This window comes from Mustela nivalis (assembly GCF_964662115.1).
Source record: "Mustela nivalis genome assembly, chromosome: 11".
NCBI lineage: Eukaryota > Metazoa > Chordata > Mammalia > Carnivora > Mustelidae > Mustela > Mustela nivalis.
Genome location: NC_139030.1, coordinates 43,688,193 through 43,706,987, shown reverse-complemented (window position 1 = coordinate 43,706,987; position 18,795 = coordinate 43,688,193). Strand labels below are relative to the sequence as shown.

Sequence of the window (18,795 nt, the reverse complement as noted above, 5' to 3'; positions counted from 1 at the left end):
GCAGGCTGTCCGAGCCAGGCCGGACCGAGCTGGGCGCACGGACCCGGCCCATGGGCTCTAATTGCGGCGCTTATGTTGATGATGATTTTTTTTTTTTTTTTTAAATCACAGCAGCCCCCAGTTTAGCGGACTGATTTACTCCCGGTATTGGTAAATATGATCACGTGGGCCGCGCGACCAATGGTGGAAGCTGCAGCCTGCGAACTAGTCGGCCGCTCCGGCGCCGGCGGGGAGCGGCGCCGCGGCGGGCAGTGTAACCTTGGGTGGGAGCGCACGGCGCCTCAAAATGTCCTCCAGTGGCACCCTCAGCAACTACTACGTGGACTCGCTCATAGGCCATGAGGGCGACGAGGTGTTCGCCGCGCGCTTTGGACCGCCGGGGCCCGGCGCGCAGGGCAGGCCCACAGGTGTGGCCGACAGCCCGGCTGCTGCTGCCGCCGAGTTTGCCTCGTGTAGTTTTGCCCCCAAATCGGCCGTGTTCTCCGCCTCGTGGTCCGCGGTGCCCGCCCAGCCCCCGGCGGCGGCGGCGATGAGCGGCCTCTACCACCCGTACGTGCCCCCGCCGCCCCTGGCCGCCGCCGCCTCCGAGCCCGGCCGCTACATGCGCTCCTGGATGGAGCCGCTGCCCGGTTTTCCGGGCGGCTCGGGCGGCGGAGGTAGCGGCGGCGGCGGGGGTGGAGGTGGCCCGGGCCCTGGTCCCAGCCCCGGCCCCAGCGGCCCACCCAACGGGCGGCACTACGGGATTAAGCCTGAAACCGGAGCGGCCCAGACCCCTGTCGCCGCCACCTCCACCTCCTCCTCCACTTCCACGTCTTCCTCTTCCAAAAGGACTGAGTGCTCCGCGGCCCGGGAGTCCCAGGGGAGCGGCGGCCCCGAGTTCTCCTGCAACTCGTTCCTACGGGACAAGGCGGCAGCGGCGGCTGCGCCCGGGGCAGGGATCGGGTCCGGGTCCGGGGCAGGAGGCTCGTCGGAGCCCTCGGCTTGCAGCGACCACCCGAGCCCAGGCTGCCCACTGAAGGAGGAGGAGAAGCAGCATCCGCAGCCGCCGCAGCAGCAACTTGACCCAAGTAAGTGCAAAAGAAATTGCCCCCTGATTTATTGCTGAAACCTGTAAGGCTCGAATGTGCAAAACTGATAGTTTTACTAACCTATAAAAACGTCTAGACGCCTACTCTAGCCTAGGCGAGCAACACGCATCCATAAAAAGCTTCCCATAACCACCTACCCTAGGCGCGCGGTTTGTACGGTAAACAGAGCGCGGGCATTAAGGCTTTTTATGATAATTCCCCCCAAGTTGTGAAAAGCGGCCATCCTCGGTGAAATTAATTTAACGACCTCTCTCCCCCACCCTGTCGTTTTTCCTTGCCTCCCCTCCGCCCCTCGATCCCTTTCTCCAAACTCCCCTCTTCATAGATAACCCTGCAGCAAACTGGATCCACGCTCGCTCCACCCGGAAAAAGCGCTGTCCCTACACCAAATACCAGACGCTTGAGCTGGAGAAGGAGTTCCTCTTTAACATGTACCTCACCCGGGACCGGCGCTACGAGGTGGCAAGGATTCTGAACCTCACAGAGAGACAGGTCAAAATCTGGTTCCAGAATCGTAGAATGAAAATGAAAAAGATGAGCAAGGAGAAATGCCCCAAAGGAGACTGACCCGACGCGGCGCTGGCGGGACCACTGTGCGCTGCAAAGGCAGTGGGGGTTTTGTTTGTGGGTGCTGATTTCCAGAAACTCTCCTGCGATTCGGACATTTCCTCCCCCTCTCCCTTTTAGGTAGAAGTGACTGTGTGGTTGGTCTCTGTGAGGTATTTGGGGGACTCTGTATTTGCTCGCTTTTGTGTTGGAGAAACGAAGTGGCTTTGGGTTTTGCCTCCCCCCCCCTTTCCTGAACCGTTGGTTCCATAGGAAATGCTATATTTTGTGAGTGCACGCTGGATTAAGGAGCCCTCCCCTGTGTAAATGTCCTCTATGTTTTTGAAAAGTGCGTAGTTTAGCCCCCAGCGCTGCTCAAGCAGGGGCCAAGGGCGCCCCACTTCTGAGAATGAAGGCAGAGCGACGACGGTGGGAGGCCCGCCCAGGTTGCCCACCAGTTACGAAAGTCCCCTTTCCTCAGGGAGCCCATCGGCCCTTCACTGAGACCTGAAATGAGGCCGAGAGGGGAGCACAGGGCCTCTGGTGGGTGGGGGGTTTATTCTTAGTGCACTGGAGGGGCGATCGCTCCTGGGGAGGGCTCGGCTTGCGTGGGCGGCCGCGGGTGTAGGCCCTCCGGGTTCCTGCCTGAGGACCAGTTGTAAATGTTACCGCTTCCTACCAATAAATGCTGACCTGATCAAACGGAGCCCAGACGCTGGCCCTGAACACTGTGTGTCTGCTTTCTCTGTCTCTTTGCAAAATACCATCCCCACAGGACTTCTCTCCCATCCCTGGGAGGGAGACACTGCTAAAAATCTGGGGCCCTTCCACCTAAGGTCCGATGTGCCTCTGAGTCTATCCTTTGTGTGGGCAGAGGGGGGCCCTTGGCTGCTCTGTCCTTCCCCCAGCCTGCTTCCAGTTTCTCAGCCAACTCCGGGCCCTCGCCCAGTGTCAGCCTCACAGCAGTGCCCAGCGGAGCCCCCACCCCCACCCCCAGGGCCCCAGAAGCCAGGCACACTTTCCCTGGGAGTTGGAACATCGCACCCCGTTTCCGCCTACTCAAGGGTACCAAGCCATCTCCTCCCCTCTCTAAACAAGGGAAAGGCCAACTGCATTCTGGAGCAACTCCCCCACCTCCAAAGGCTGGCTGGCTCCTGAAGGACTGAGCCGGTTAGGCTGCGCCCGAGCTTCTGCCCTGCACACACTCAAGAGCCCCAAAGTGACCTTAGCAGATCAAAATGGTCAAGGCTCTCCTCGGCAGCTACCCCCACCCCATCTTAGTGCCCCTTCCCCCCCTCAGTTCCAGTGCGAGTTTAGCCCCCAGCTTGGCCCTCTAAGGTCTGCGTTCAGGGGCTAAAATGAAGGTCATTGTAAGTGAAGGTTCGGCCCAGCATAGCTTTTGCAGGCCGGAGAATGGGTGGCGCCGGGTGGCCTGGGCTAGGTGGAAGAAGGGGGGTGGCAATGGCAGAGTTTGGGGGGATCCTCATGAAACAGGGGACTTGAAGGAAAAGCAGAGGGGGGCTGGGAGGGAAAGCCAAGGCCCAGATCCGGCAGAAGGTGCAGCGTACCCCCGCCCCTGCGGCCAACCCGATACCTAGAGCTCTTTGAAAACAGGAAGAGCCAAGGTGTCATAAAGCCATCGAGCCGGCGAGACGTCTGGAGGTAATGAGTTTACGACAGGCTCGGCGCTTCGCTTTGAAACCATCTCATTTTGATGTTGTGTTTGTGGGAGGAAGGGAAAAATGCAGACAAAACTGGGTCTTAAAATCTGGACAATAAAATATAAACAAGACTGTGTTGGACCAAGAAGGCATGGGCTTGAGAGTTCCCGATGAGGTGTGAGCACCTAGGAAATAAAAATGGGGGAGGGTAGGAAAGAGGAGATGATAGATTTCTGATTTTTAAAACGAGCCCAGTATTAGAATACTGGGTGGGTGGCTCTTTATAATATTTCACTATGGTGGCGGTCTAGCTCGTTTTCTTTCTTTTTTAATTGGCCTGTTATTTGGGGAGAAGTTAGTGATATTGAATCATTTACTGGAACCCAGGGTCTCCCAGCCGAATCGTCGCAGGGAAAGATGTATTTAAATGCCCTTTCATAAAAGTACCTGGCCTCCCATTCCAAACTTTGTAGCAAAAGTATTGTTCTAAATTCTAAATTCTCTTTGCTTATAAAAAATGTAATCGTTACAGCTGAATTGGAAGAAAACATTTTTGAAATTGAGAAAAACGATTAACCTCGAAGGAAATACCTCAGCTGATTAAAAAGTCTTTGCTTTAACAAAAATTCAAGTGGAATGCTTAGTCAGTTTATCTCACTCTGTGACTTGTGATATAAATTTAAAATCTCATTTATTGTGTATAGAAATGCCAATAAACACAACCAAACAGGGCCTTTCCAGACAGCCGCTCAGAGATCCAGCAAAAAGCTTTTAATTTGGTTTCTAGTTCTGCCTTCCCTTGTCCCCAGATTGCCCAGTGAAATGGGCCTGAAGGATTAAAAATAAAAAGTTAAAATAGCAAATATTCAGGATTTTCTGCTGAGCAACAAGCTTTAAAAGAAAATACCAATAAAATGAACTATCATTTCTTCGTTTTCGAAGTGCCTGGCTCCTCTGACAAAAAAGCCTGCTGTAGTTGATATTTAGAAAGCTGTAATTTTTCTTCAGCCCAGCCCATCCTGTAACTGTGGGCGATTACAGAATGGGGACCTACTGTGTCTGGCAAAAGAAGGTCTGGAAGCTTTTGAAAAAGACACTATTGGAAGCTCTCGGGAGTACAGATATCTTTGGCGTTCAGGATCCCCTGCTTACTGCACTTGACTTGTTGACAATCAAAGGGATGGAGCATTATTAGTGTCAACGATCCAAGCCCCAGTCAAAATAAAGAACAAGATTAGAACTGGTCTGAGTCGGATAAAGGGAGGCGGCATTTTGCCACTAGAGAGCGCTGTTGCTCCACTTTGTGATCTCGTAAAGCTGGCGCTGCGGCAAGGAAGGTTTTGATTTAAAATATTTACAATCTTATTTTTAATTCTTAATCAGGATAAACTTGACCAAAAAGATGCAGTGTACACTATTAAATTCTCCAGGCGTGTTTGTTAGGTATAAAATTTTGGATTAGTCAGGATTTTAGAAAATTTGGACTATGGCACAGCTGAAACTGTAAAATGTTATGGTTAAGTTAATGCAGTCTATCAAAACAAGCATGTAAAAAGCATAGATCTTTATTTACAAAGTTAATCGCGCTCTTTTCCCATTCAGATTATAAACAGAATGCTTGGGGTGGGGGGCGAGGGGGAGCTAAGTGTTTTGTCCCAAGAGGAAATGTTGTGTTATAATGCTTTCTTAATTAGGCCAGAGTGTGTAGAAATGAATTTCGTAGAATTTGTGTTTCTTTTCTGCGACCTGCCCCCCCCCACCCCCAAGGAAAAACACAGTTCTGGAAGGTGCCTTGTAGTATTGAGATCTGGGCTCGCTCTTCTTTTTCCCATTCTGTTCCAAAACCCATTCATTGATCTAGAGTTTAAATAACGCACACGCGCACACATCAAACACGGAAATTTAAAAAGCCACAATTACAAAGTTGGTTCCAAGGCTTTATTGAGAATAATTCTCTTTTAATTGGGTATTTGCAAGGCTGAAGTACAAATCGTTAACTATCAGAATAGGTTTGTTCGCCTTCGGGTTTTAAGGAAGTTTTACCTGGGTATATCCGGCAGAAAACAACAAACTCCATTCCCCTCACCCCACCCCGCACCCTCCACTCCCCACTCATTTAAAAAATAAAGCATGCCTTTATCATCTGGAAATTCATTAACCACCCGTTTACCTGGACCATTTTCAGCCATTCTGTAGAAACAATTGAAAGAGTATTAAACATTATCTTGTTATGCCTTTCCGTCTCGATCTCATTTTCTCCATTTGCAAAATATGATTCAGTCCACACGGACTGACCTCAGGATCGCAGTCACAGACAGGACCAACCCACAAGGAGTAGGGGGTGGTGGAAATGACTCGCCTGCTGCGCCTTTGGGGGCCGTCTCGGGTTTTTAGATATTTGCATTTGGCGTGAAAGGCCGGCGTAGTGTGGTTTAGCTTTAGCGGGAGCGCCCTCCGTGGGCTCGGGGCATGTTTCCGAGGTCGATTAAGGCTGGTGTGGGCCTGGTGCCCTCACAGCAATAGATTATCCCTAAGGAAAAGGGGCCCCGGTCATTTGAGGAGCTCACGAGAAAGGCCGAGTCGGCGAGGGAAAACGCACTCAACATCGACTTATTATACTTATTGGACATTAATACGGGAGTAGACAGGGAGAAAAAAGGAGGTTTGAGGAAGAGAAAACGGCGGTTAACGGCGAGCGAGCACGTAAAACCAGGAATATTTTGCCGGTTTACATTCGACTTGCCCACATGACACGGGACATTTCTCTTCCTCATCCTTCAAGCTAGGATGACCCTTCTCTTTCCTTTCTTTCGGAAAAATGAGTAACTTTTTAAGCTGAATGCAGCGCCCGCTCTCAGCAGTCACTTCACAGGCTTGGCAGATGAACTAGAATCATTAGCAGACGGTGGGCGCCGCCTGCAGCTGCCCGGAACCGGAGCGATCCTAACACCGGCCCGGGGCTCCAAGTGGGGACTCGCAGGGGTCGGCCCCCCGCGCTTCGCCCGGGGCCACCGCCTGCCCTGGTCCGCTCCGTGCCGGGGCTGAGACCCGGGAGCCGCTCGTCCTGCTGGAGGAAATACCACCCACCCGAGCGTGAGTTCTCCTTCCCGCCTTGGAACATTTCTGTCCGCTTTTCTATTTACTCCCTCAGCAATGCTAATCTGCCCGCCCCCGCCGCCCCCACATTCCTCAGTTCCCCCTGCGCCTGGTGCTGACGTCTATCAAGGGTGAAATGATGGAAACTATATTCATAGGCATGATTTCCATTAAATATCAATTAACCTGGGAGCCTCAGCCAGGCGTGCAGTGCGTCAAGGGTAAATGTACATCTCATTTCCACCAGGCCTGCCCGCCTGGAAAAGAAGGCCTTAGATTCGCTTTGATAATGCCAGGTTTGGGGATCACCTTTGTGGCCTTTAATCAAACCACTCAGGACCCAACCCAAATGTACGCGGTCAGGTCAGTCTACACCACTTGCCCTTGTTCCCCGGTCTGCGCCCGCGTGTCCAGAAGCGCAAAAGCCACGGCCAACCTCTGGGGGGTTGTTCTAGGGGCCAGGGGAGGGAGTCATTTGCTGCCCTGGCCTCCTGGGAGTGGCCTTCCTTCCTCCCCCCCCACCAAGTGTAAGGTTCTCTCGCGCCCCCGCCACGCCAGCCGCGAGCCACATTCCCTGGGCCCCGGGGGGCAAGGCGAGCCCTTGGCAGTGCGGCTTTATGGGCCCCCTTTAAGGCCGGCGGAGGCATCTCCCGGCCAGCGTGAGGAGTCCCGTCGGGAGCAACGGTGTCGCCTCCGCGCGGATCCCTCCGCGCGGTTATCTCGCCCCCATCTTCTCCACTCAGTGGCGTGGTGCGAAAATGCCTCGCCGGGGCGCACCGGGGCGGCAGCCTCGGCGGCGGCGGCGAGAGCGGTGGGAGGGGGCCGCGGGGGGGCCGAGGTGAGAGGTGGTGGCGGGTAGAGGGTGTTTTTTTTCTCTTCCCTCCAGAGCGGGCGTTTGTAAACCGAAGCCAAAGAGTGTCCCCGTGGGCCGGGCGCACTTTTTTTCTTGTCCCGGTGCGCTCAGGGCCGCCTGGTGCCTGAGAGGAAACAGTGGAGGCAGCGGGGCAGGTCACCCGGGGCGTCGGCGATTATATTGCGGCCGAGCCGGCGCGCGCCGGGAGAGGCCGGGCGGGCGGTGAGCGCGGGGGCTGGGTGAGGCCCCGCGACCCGCGAGGGAGGCGGCGCGAGGCCGAGGCGGCGGGCTCGAGAGCCGGGCATGAGCGTCCAGTAGCCAAGTGCCCGCGGCGGCCGGGCCTCAGAGGCGACGCGCGCGCGGGCGGGTGGGTAGCAGCAGCAACGTAGCCCGGCGGCCCCGGCGGAACGAGCAGCCGCCCCAGAGGCCCCCGCGGCAGTGCGGCCGCGCTGAGGCGCGCTCCCTGCCTGCTGCACACCGCCCGCCCAGGGCCGCCCTACCTCGGCCCCTGACCACCGCCGCCGCCGCCCCGATGAGCTCTTACTTCGTGAACCCGCTGTACTCCAAGTACAAGGCGGCGGCCGCGGCGGCGGCGGCGGCGGCGGCGGCCGCGGCGGGCGAGGCCATCAATCCCACTTACTACGACTGTCACTTCGCGCCCGAGGTCGGCAGCCGCCACGCCGCCGCCGCCGCCGCCCTGCAGCTCTATGGCAACAGTGCCGCCGGCTTCCCGCACGCGCCCCCGCAGGCGCACGCGCACCCGCATCCGTCGCCGCCGCCCGCCGGGCCGGGTTGCGGTGGTGGGAGCGGCCCGGGCCACGGCCAGGACTACTTCCACCCCGGCGGGGGCAGCCCGGCCGCAGCCTACCAGGCCGCCCCCCCTCCTCCTCCGCATCCTCCGCCTCCGCCGCCGCCTCCCCCCTGCGGCGGGATTGCCTGTCACGGGGAGCCCGCGAAGTTTTACGGATACGATAACTTACAGAGACAGCCGATTTTTACGACCCAGCAAGAGGCCGAGCTGGTACAATATCCTGACTGTAAATCGTCCAGTGGTAATATTGGCGAGGACCCAGACCACTTAAATCAGAGCTCGTCTCCTTCTCAAATGTTTCCCTGGATGAGACCACAAGGTTGGGATGCATTTTTTTTTTTTTTTTCCAGTGCGGGGAGAGGGGGAGAAATCTGCTTTCATCTCACGTTCTAGCTTTAAAACTACCTTTTCCTTGCCCTCTCCTTTTTCCTTATGTAGCTATCGTAGCTCTTATTCAAAAGTAATACTTCTTTTTTTTTTGTAAAGATGATGGGGACAGTAATTGTGAAGACCTTCTCTCTATTTCTCTTGCCTGCGTATCCTATATATATCAGAGCTAGAGACTTGTTTGTATTTCATCCTTTAGACACGTTCCAGAAAACTCCAGCAACCTGCAGAGGCACCATTACATTTCTAAAACGCTTGTTTTCTTTCTTTCTTTTTTTTAATCAGCAGCTCCTGGTAGACGAAGAGGAAGACAAACCTACAGTCGTTTCCAAACTCTAGAGCTGGAAAAAGAATTCCTTTTTAACCCTTATCTGACTAGGAAGAGAAGAATTGAGGTTTCCCACGCCCTAGCCCTCACGGAGAGACAGGTAAAAATCTGGTTCCAGAACAGGAGAATGAAATGGAAAAAAGAGAACAACAAGGACAAATTCCCAGTTTCCCGACAGGAGGCAAAGGATGGGGAAACCAAAAAGGAAGCCCAAGAGCTGGAGGAAGACAGAGCCGAAGGCCTGACAAATTAACTTCTACCTTTAAAATTTTACCACAGACTATTAAAACTAATGATCAACACATGCTGTTGGACACCATCTATTTTCTTTGTTGGAAAGGACTTTACCTGTATTTCAAGCTACCTTCATGTCACTGCTCTTGAGGTTTCTGCGCTTTGAGAGGGGTTTGGGTGTTTAAAGTTTCTAGTATCACATAGAAGCAGCCTTTGAGCTGTCCTATGTAAGGGTAATTTGATACTGACCTTGTTGCTATATTTTTATAATGGTAGTTTTTAATGTCTGAGCTGGTGATTTGCCTCAACAACATAAACTTCCTAATGATTAGCACTAAATAATTGAATATAAAATGCTTTATTAATCAAACAAGTGCACTTGAACACTTAAAATCATTTCTTTATGGTGAGTAAATTAAAAGAGATCTATTAATTTTTTTAAAAAATTATGCCTGCAGAATATTTACTTTATGTTATTTGATTAAAGCGTATTATTTATGTTTTCTTTTTCTGCTTTTATAATGAATGGTTTGGGTGCCTTTTGTTTACTCCTACAAGGTTTCTTTGAGTATTTTGTAAATGTAATATCTCTGGGAAAATTCTGGGCCAAATATTCATAAAGCACATGTTAGCTGGAGAGTGTAATGTGTCGTCCAGCTCTGCAGCTTCCTTAAGCTTGGGGAAGATGTTGGGCCAATGACAAAAGTTTCAGGAAAATGTCGTAGTTGATGTTTAATAATTTTCTGTAGTCTATACAAATTGTGGCAATTTAATCATCTAAAGTGAATGAATACTTGAAAAGCCAATTATAACATTTTCACTCATTAACTTTTCACTCTGGCAAGTCGCCTTTTGGAATGTCTCTCATTTCTCAACTTGCTTTCGTTTTGAACTGCGCTTGGTATCGCCTGAAATCGCTAGGTCTCTATACTGTGGCCGCTGCTGTGATCCGTTTTTTGAATAGGTGCCATATTTATTTGTATTTCCTTCGCTCTGTTTGCACGCCCATTTTGAGCCAACTTGTGTGCGCCTCAAATGTCGGTTGGTACGTCCTCTGCTGTTCTCCAGGATGGCCTCACCTATTGAAACAAGCCCTGAGAGCAAATGCAGAAAAATCTGAGTGTAAACAACCGCTCCAGAACATAGCTAGCTCCTTAATAAAGAAATGAATCTTTTTTAGAGGTAGTGTCTTTGAGCGCCGCACATAATCCTTTCCCTGAGTCAGGAACCATCGTCTGGGCTACTGGAAGGCAACGTGTCACTAAAGCTTCTATTTGATTTAAAAAAGAGAGAGAGAGAGAGAGAGGAAGAAAAAAGAGAAAGAAAGGAGTGGGTTACAAGCATTCCTTTGTAAAAATAAATAAATAAATGCAGGGGAGGGGTCTCTTTTTCATTCCAGAGAGGGCTGGCTAGGCTCAAGATCCTAGCTGCATCTTGCTCTAAATAACCTTGCTAAGATACTGTGAAAGCTTTGAACTTCGCCAAGGACTCAAGTTGTGGGCCCAGTGGGGGAAGACCCAGAGTCCGGGTTACACCACAGATTATTCCGCTGAGCCTGTGCTGATGCTGGGGTTTGCGATCTGTTATTAACAAGATATCCATTTTCCATTGGAGGCTGCTCCTGCAGCTGCCATTTTATGAGGGAAGAGGAGGGGGAAGCGGGGTAGTAGAGAAGAGGAAAAATTCAAGTAAACTAATACTTCTCCTGAAGAAATGAGAAGCATCTCATAAGGTAGACATTGACGGGCTCTTCACATTTTTTAGATGCGTTTATTTTTAAAGAGGTACATTTTAATTTCCAGAGTGGTTTTTATTGCACAGGTTTAAAAAAAAAAATGGAATCTCTCTTAGGCCTGAATCAGCCCCTCAGGCATTGGTGGGCTATTTGCCTGCCACTTCAAGGACCTAGGAAATGTTGGCACCGGTGGGGCCAGAAGTGAAACAGCTCCTAGCTTTCTATCCAGGGAAGAAGCTGTGGCCGTGGCATTCACTGACCTGAGCCAGGAAAGACAATTTTAAGTCACGGGTGGCCTGCAGCTTAAGAAACATTTGCACAAGAGGAGACAGCTGCAAATGTGCATGCTGGATTTGGAAACGCTCTTCTCCGTGTGCTGCTTGAGACTCTGCTGTTGGTTTCTAGAGCAAAGATGCCAAGCGCCTGAAAACATGGCTAGGAAACAGCCTGTGGGGTGGTGGCAGTGGGGGTTGGTAGAGTAGCGGTGGCAATGGTGGTGGCGGCCACAGGCTGGCTAGAGCTTCTTGCTGCTAAACTCCAGCTGCCTTCCATTTAAGTGATTACTCTATTAGCAAAATTCGCTGTCTCCCACTCAAAAATGCTCCCCAAAATGAGGTTATAGAGTCACTGATTTGGGGCAAGACTTGGGACCTGGTGCATGAATGGATGTGGTAATCAAGAAATGAAGAGGAGGTAGCAATGTTCTTATTTCCTCTATATTCTGTGTTGCTCTGGAAGTGTTGTACTTCTTGACCCATCGCCCCCAACCCATAGTAAAATTGTAGCTCTTGTATGGAAAAAAATTCTGTTGTAGTACGTGATGCACTGCAGAGTATTTGTACATATACAAATTGTGGTGTTCTGGATATATATTTGGTGTATTTGTACTTACACATAGATTACACATTGCAGAAAATGTTGGTCATAAATAAATTTAGGTATATATGTTTCTTTTTGTAGCTGGGAAAATCATAGATCTGCCTTCAAATAAAGAGCTTGGGGAATTACACCTCTCTCTCCCTCTCTGTCTCTGTCTCTCTGTGTCACACACACATCACCTTCTTTTAGTGGCTAGAAACTCCCCATCATGGTGTTTCATGCAGACAGACTTGAGGTGAGGAGCACAGAAAATACCCTTCTAATTGGCTCAAATCTGTAAACATCTGAGGCTTGCAGCAAAACGAGCAAACATTTTTGCTGCAGAAATTTGCATAAACCTTCAGACAATCCTTTGAAAATCGAGCGATGCTTTTTGGCCCTGGATTGCTTAGAGTCTGCTTAGAGAGGTCTGTAAACCGTTTAGAGAAAATTAGGACCCTCCAATGTTAATACTTGAATGAAAGAACCAAGCCTTCCAAGTGATTTAGGTTCTCTGTTTGCAAGAACCAGAAACACACAAAAGGGTGTGGGTCTCAAAGGTTTCTAGAGAAAAATCAGTTCGGAGACTGCCATTTTGTGAGGTTCCACAAAGCCCAGCACATCGCCTGGATTACAACTCTGCACAGGGGAAAAAGTGCAAATATGGCTGCCTTTTCAAAAGTGCAAAGTCTTTTCCCAGACCCCCTTCCCCAGGCTGAAAAGGAGGGTCATAAAGTTTGCTTTTATGTGGCTAGAGGAAAATTGGCAATTGAGATAATTTCTTAGAAAATTTTAAAGTGAGCAATCTCTGTTCAGTTCCATATGTACAGATCAGTGTAAAGTGTTTTAGCTTGGAAGGGCCCCAATATTTGCCCCACATATTCTTACACATTTTCTTTTGTAATTAAAAACATTGTTTTATTATTCTTCAATGCATAAGATGTTGCTATTTCACATCCAAGCTTGTGTCCTCTGCTTCCGTGGTGTTTGCTGATTCTTCTGGAATCGGGGTGGACAGGGGAATAGAACATTTTAATGGACCTTGGATACTGCTGTGGTTCCCTCCAGCAAAGTTAGAGCACACTGTTTCCAGAAAGAATATCACTTTTGGGGTGCCTGGGTGGCTCAGTGGGTTAAAGCCTCTGCTTTCAGCTCAGGTCATGATCCCGGGGTCCTGGGATTGAGCCCCACATCTGGCTCTCTGCTCAGCAGGGAGCCTGCTTCCCTCCCTCTCTCTCTCCCTGCCTCTCTGCCTACTTGTGATCTCTGTCTGTCAAATTTTTTTAAAAAAATTAAAAAAAAAGAGTATCACTTTTGCTGACAGATGGCAACAGAATTCCTTTAATAAAAAGCATCCAAGATCACCGAAAACTTTTCAAGGGATACAAATGGCCTGCTTTAGAGGGTGCTGTGTGTTTTCTGTTTAAGTCTCTGTTCACTTAGGTACTTACTGGATATGATGATGTTAATAGTAGAAAATCTACCCGTAGACATCCAATGCAAGTATTTATAAATGCATTACTAGAAGTCCAAAGATGGTGTCCTTGAAGGATAGGGGGATGGGTTACCTCCTTCAGGCAGGTTCTGAAGCCTGGATGGTCATGCCCATACATTAATGATGAGGAGAATGCTGGGGCCCTCAAGGACATTTACTTTCAGCTGGTGTTCTCTGGAGCAGCTCCTATCAAAAGTACAAAAGGAATGTGACTCCTGCTTTTGAAGAAAAAGGACTTTTTTTTTTTTTTTTCCCAAGGCTGAAATTGAGGGTCTGCTCTTTACTGGAACAAATGGAGCCCCTCTCCTCTTCAATGTTGCATTGAGCAGTCTTTTCGATGGACAGACATTTGGGGGGCAATGGAAGAAGGGGAAACTATAATTAAATTGAAATAAATTTCTAATTAAATTAGAAATAAAAACTGCACTTAGGGGAGACATAGCAAGGGTATGAAGATAGGGGATCCAGAAAGACTGCCTCCCCTTGAACCCAGCACTCTCCAGGAGGATATTTCTACCAAGATAAATGCCAAGCATTGGGAGTTCAAATGTTATTTTGGAGAAGTTGACAAGTATCCAAAACCATTTCCAGACTTTGAGCTGGTTGGTGACTCTCCTACCCCCAGAAACCCCAAGAAATGGGAGGGACCCCAATTTGTGTTGGAGAGGTGTTAGGGGGAGGGCGGGCTTTCTTGGCCTCCAGAGCCCAGGTTTTCTGCGCTAGATCACTGGGTCTGGCTTGCCTGGAGATGAGAGGGGCAAAAACCGAAAGTGCCTGGCTGCCGCTCGGGAGCGGGCCTTTCTGTGACGGGAGGGGAGGGAAAGCCAAGTGACCCGCGCAAGGAGAGTCGGAGGGGGGTGACTGCCAGGAGCACCTCCCGGAGCGCCTGTGCAGTACACCGCATTCATTTCCCAACACAACGCTCTATTCAGCAGAGGTTTCGAGCCAAACCAAAAAAGAGCAAAAGAAATACTTCCTAGAAAAGGTGAGAGTCAGGAACCATGGAGGCAAGAGACGCAGAGAGAGCCAAGAGGAGCAGAGAGGAAGAAAGAGAGGAAGGAAGGAAAAGGAGGAGGAACACACACAGAACAGAAGATAGCGGGGAGAGAAAGAGGAAAAAACATGGCGCTTGCGAGCTGTATGTGCAAAATCCGCAAGGAATTGCAGCAAATTCCTTTTTGTTTGAAGAAAATTTACAACTTGGTAATAGACCTTTTTATGACCTATTTGCGGTCGTCATTGGCTGCGGCTGGTCATGTGCAGGCGCCGCTCGCCTTCACGGCCTTTTTCCTGATTTCCCAGGCGAATTTCCCCCCGCATTCTGCTTTCCTGGAGCCTCACCCCCTCTTTTTCTAACCTTTGTCTCTGCAGAGGTGGGATCCAGTCGCGGGCTGCGGGATTGCGGGGTCCGCGGCGGCCTCCGCTCCCGCCTGGCGCCCAACGTGGCCCCACCGCCGCTTCGCTCCGGCCGCGCCGCTGCCGCCTCCGGAGCCGGCGGGGAGCCCGGCGGGCGGGAGAGCCCGGAAGGAGCCCGGGGCGCTCAGGCCCCCGCCGGCGCCGACACCGCCCGCCGGGAGCAGCCGGCCTGCTCCGGGGGACTGAAGCCCCGCGGTTCCGGGGCGACCCTTTCTCCAACGTGAGCAGATCCCTGCAGTCCCCAGTGCACGTCGCCCGGCAGCGCTTAATGGATTACTGCAGCCGCCCCGGCCGACCGCCGCCTCCCGCTCGGCAGCCTCCGGGTAAGAGTCGCTCCTCCCCGCGCCCAGCACTGCCGCCGAGGAGCTCCAGGCGCCCACCTCCTTGGGCAGCCCGGTGAGCTTGGCCCGACTCCCTATACTTCTCCCGTACCTTGGGGTGGCTTTCTGCGCCCCCCTGCTTCCTAATCGCTCCATCTCTGAGCAGGCATCCCCTGGGGCCCCGGCTGGGGTCCAGCTGAGCTCGGAAGTCCAAGGGAAGCCTCATTTCCCCTCGAGATTCGGAGAGATAGGACCCCACTGGATCGAGAGCCCCTCAGTCCCCACCCTGGGAAGAATCTGTAGATGGTTCCTGGGCGTCTTAGCTGTGCCGCGGGTCACTAAAGGCACTCGATAGTATAGAGCAGTGTTTTGCGGCATGTCTGTGTCAGAGGTATCTGGGAGGCTAACAGGTGTTTTTTGAGGGTTGAAGGTTGGGGCTGGGGTGGGGGTGGGGTGGATTCTGCGTACCCAGGATGTGTTCGGTTTGTTAATCTAGGCTTTGGTGAGTGATGCTGGCTAATTTCTAGGGTTTATGGCTTACTGGGCCTTATGTATGAGATGGAATTTTAGATATTTTTAACCGTTTCTCTCGTTCTTAGAGAATTTTTATAACAATTTAAGAAAGGTTCCTCCCACATCTAATGATCTATCAAGTGAATTTGGATTATTTTATGTCACAAAATGAATACATATTTTGGGAGGTATTGGGATCATAAAATCCGGTGCAGGTCTTGGGTAAAAATTAACAGATATTTAAGAAATTCACAGCGTGTCTAAGTTCAAATATCGCGAGTGTTTCTTACTTGGCAGAATTGGAAAAGAATAGATATCCTGCTCTCTAATTGCACTGTCGTGGTGGGGTTTTGTCTGTTCTGTTTTGTTTTGCCTTCCAATAAACGTCATATATAGCAACATTTTATCCTTTTCTTCAAAATACTGAACTGAAACATTATCTATGCATTAAAAGAAAAGCCTTTGCAGAAAAAAAAAATAAAAAAGGAATGCTCTTTTATCCCACCGATTTTGAACAGCACTTGAGGATGCATCTCTCAAATCCTCTTGACTATTCCCTCATGAGCACCTTGTGAGAGAGTAAAACCTGTGGACAATATGCCGCATTGCGCATGGCGTGGACCTGCGCACGGCTGAATACCGCCTCCAGAGCACCCAGCGGCAGATCCTAATAATATTCCAACTATTCTTTGTAATCGTTTTGGCCATAAAAGTGTTCCTAAACAATAAATGACATCTGTGTAGAAAGGTTTCTGTGGTCACGAGTGATGGAATCGCGCTGGCTTCAAAATGGAGGGCCACTATTTGTGGCCGGTTGACGTCTGAGGAATTGTCGTGGCTCACTATGGTCTCACAAATAAGAAACAGTGATATTTTTTATTTGGAATGTCTGTATTTTGTAACTATTTCACCACTACGGTACAATGGCTGTTGAGATCATTGTCTCATATTGGTAAAAAGCATTACCTATTGAAAAGCAGGCCCCAGATCAGAGGCACGTAGGCCTGTCCCCTGGCAGTTCCAAAGCCTAAGGAGCCCCCTAGATGGGCTGGAACAAGTGTGGGGGTGGGGAGGAGTTGTGATCATGATGACCAAGCCCTAGTTTTGGCAGCTTCAGTTGCTTTTTCCCTGGGTTGGGTGGCTGAGTGTGCCCAAGTGACTAAAAACCTAGGCCTACCACAGGTCTTCTTACCCAGCAGAGGGTGAGGTCATGGGCAGATACGGAGGACTGAAGGGTTCTTTGTAAGTCCTGTGGTAGCATTAAGGGTTTATTGGAACTTAACGGTCGATTGCATTTAAGGGAGTAAATAATCTGCAAATCACATTTGAACTCAGGCCAGGAGGAGACTAGTTAACGCTTTTGCTACTGCCGGAAATGCCCCCATTGTCCCTGTTAACCCAATTTTTAAAAAAATTAAACTCAATTTTTTAAAAAAAATCAAGTAAGAAACACTTTGACTCTGAAAGCTCCTAAGCCAGAAAGTGTAATTCCCAGCGTCCTCAGCCCGAACCTCTTTCCGTTTACAGTTCAGGGAGTCGCTGACATGTCGGAGCCTCGGTGTTTTACCCGTCAGGCTGAGAGCTGGGCTTGCACTTTTCATGAGGACCAGGGAAAAGCGCAAAACTCTCTGTTATAAATGTGGCCAAGCACCAGGGCTGAAAACCAAACGTATTTTCCAGACAGACCCTCCTTCAAATAAGTATATTTCGCCAGAATTCTGTTTTCTGAGCTAGGGAAGCGGGGGAAATCGGAACAAAGACAGTATTTCACTCCGGGCAGGCAGGCAGCTGTTAGAGGTATTTACGGCCTTGCCGCAGTGCGGCCGCGGGGCAGGGCACGCGGGGGCACCGGAAGCTAGGGAGAAGCCACCAAGAACTCGGAATTCCGACTTAAGTCCAATTTAGAGCCACTTTTCCGGAATTGGTGTGAATAGATACCCTCTTTCTAGGAACGAGTCCCTTAGACTTGATGGTTGTGCAGAAAGAAGGATAAGTTGTGCTTTCTCGACGTAGGGTGGTTTTCCCCTGCCTCGATGAGCCAGTCGAGGGAAGCCGTGTACTAGATGTGAAATTGCGGATCCAGATGACAACCTTGAGAGTGTACATTGGCAACATGGCGATTTGGGTGGTTTGGTGGAACAGGGCTTGCAAATCAGAAAGGACGGCTGGGGCTTTTAACACAGGTTTTCCTGGAAAAAAGAAAGAAAAGAGAAAGTAACGCATCCTCTCTCTCTGAGATGGGGCGTCCAAGCTCCTCCGCAGGTAAGAACGCAAGCAGTGCGAGGCGGCGCAAACCGCAGAGCAGCGCGCGAGCTGCTCTTGCAGTACTGTGCCCTAAGCGCAGTTTGGCGTCTGGCGCATGTGCAGTGAAATAGCCCAGCCCGCGGGTTCCAGCCAGAAGGCACGGATGGGGGAGGGGGCGAGTGGACCCAGGGCAGGAAGATAGAACCTGATCTCTCCACTCCTCCCTCCCTCCCTCCCTCCTATGCACTACTCATCTTTCCTTTATTCCAGCCTTCAATCTAAATATAGCCAAACATGTTGTTCTTGACTACGTTATTTTCAATCATCTTGACTCACCATCCCATCCAGTTTAGGAGTCTGCAAATACGAGCTAGTGGCCAAAGGGAAGCCAAATCTTTCAAAGAAAGGTGTTAAAAGAAACACACACACGCACACTTTTAACACCTTAAAAGAAAATTTTTATGCGTGATCCTCAGGAAGTGTACAGATTTTTTTTTTTTCCCCCAGCCTGGTTCTTCTGCTTTAGAAAAAGGCCTTTCCTCCTGGCGTTTGCTCAAACCGCCAAACTTCAGGCCAGTCCTTCATCCATACCGTTTCCGGATTTTGTTACACCCGTGCAGCCCGTTCGAGGGCTCTGAGGGGTCCAGCGGCTCAGCAGAGATTGGTCAAATAAATAAATAAACGGATAAACTGAAGGGATTTTCTGCCTGAACTTGCCTAATTAATGGGGGATGCATAATCCTGGGCCGAGAGCCTTGGGGGTGGGACGGGAGGGGGTGTTTCAGGATCCTCTGGACCTCTGGCCGCCCCCAGGGGACACTGAGGGACCGGCTCCCAGGCTCTGGTGCCTGAAGACCACCACCCGCGCGAAGAAGCCTCAGCCTCGGGTTTTCCGGGCAGGCTCAGTCCCCCTGCCCGGCTGTCTGGCACCTTGTCCAGGAGGAGGCGCTGTAGGACAAGCGTCTTGCCCGCTGCGGCGGCGCGGGTGAGGCCCCGGGCGCGGGCGGGGGTGGGGAGGACACGTGACTCTGCTCCCTTCTCCTCTTGGTCGCCTAGTATTTTCGGCCTCTGTGGAGTGTCGGAGGTACTGCGCCCACCCCAGAGGGCTGCTTCCCGGGATGGACAGCTTAGGCCAACCCGAGGCCGCAGAGCCTGAAGACAGATTGCAGGGTGGCGGGCCACCTCACTTCCTCCGTCTTCCCGGAGGTGG

The 18,795-nt window shown here is 50.9% G+C and overlaps 2 protein-coding genes and 2 long non-coding RNA genes across 6 annotated transcripts; 3 read left to right on the top strand and 1 right to left on the bottom strand.

The window, feature by feature from the left end:
* Window positions 1-156: 156 nt before the first annotated feature.
* On the top strand, window positions 157-2,360 carry HOXD9 (homeobox D9; the record flags this gene model as incomplete). The annotated part of the gene is given in 3 exon segments (XM_082690873.1): window positions 157-258; window positions 260-1,067; window positions 1,414-2,360. Coding segments are annotated over 3 exon segments (1,152 nt in total). The 3' UTR covers window positions 1,656-2,360.
* Window positions 2,361-6,802: 4,442 nt separating this feature from the next.
* On the top strand, window positions 6,803-11,754 carry HOXD8 (homeobox D8). 2 transcript variants are annotated; one of them, XM_082690871.1, is made up of 2 exons: window positions 6,803-8,374; window positions 8,731-11,754. In XM_082690871.1, exons 1-2 carry the CDS (start codon window positions 7,777-7,779, stop codon window positions 9,021-9,023), a joined length of 891 nt encoding a protein of 296 aa, XP_082546997.1. In that variant the 5' UTR covers window positions 6,803-7,776; the 3' UTR covers window positions 9,024-11,754. The 2 variants fall into 2 exon arrangements, with proteins under 2 accessions (XP_082546997.1, XP_082546996.1); XM_082690870.1 differs by having other exon boundaries at window positions 6,804-8,374; window positions 8,728-11,754.
* Window positions 11,755-12,488: 734 nt separating this feature from the next.
* Window positions 12,489-14,587, bottom strand: LOC309844284. Of its 2 annotated transcripts, none has more exons than XR_014300583.1 (3): window positions 14,450-14,587; window positions 13,049-13,278; window positions 12,489-12,596 (listed from the first exon to the last, which is right to left on the bottom strand). It is a non-coding gene; the product is annotated as an uncharacterized lncRNA (long non-coding RNA). The 2 variants fall into 2 exon arrangements; XR_014300584.1 differs by having other exon boundaries at window positions 13,166-13,278.
* On the top strand, window positions 13,878-18,302 carry LOC309844285. The gene is made up of 3 exons (XR_014300585.1): window positions 13,878-14,077; window positions 14,464-14,831; window positions 18,093-18,302. It is a non-coding gene; the product is annotated as an uncharacterized lncRNA (long non-coding RNA).
* Window positions 18,303-18,795: the final 493 nt, after the last annotated feature.

Bases quoted from the DNA above. Each gene is read 5' to 3' on its own strand.
- HOXD8 (XM_082690870.1), top strand. From the start codon at position 7,777: ATGAGCTCTTACTTCGTGAACCCGCTGTACTCCAAGTACAAGGCGGCG. The intron at 8,375-8,727 runs GTTGGGATGCAT...TTTTTTAATCAG, and splicing joins TCCCTGGATGAGACCACAAG to CAGCTCCTGGTAGACGAAGA.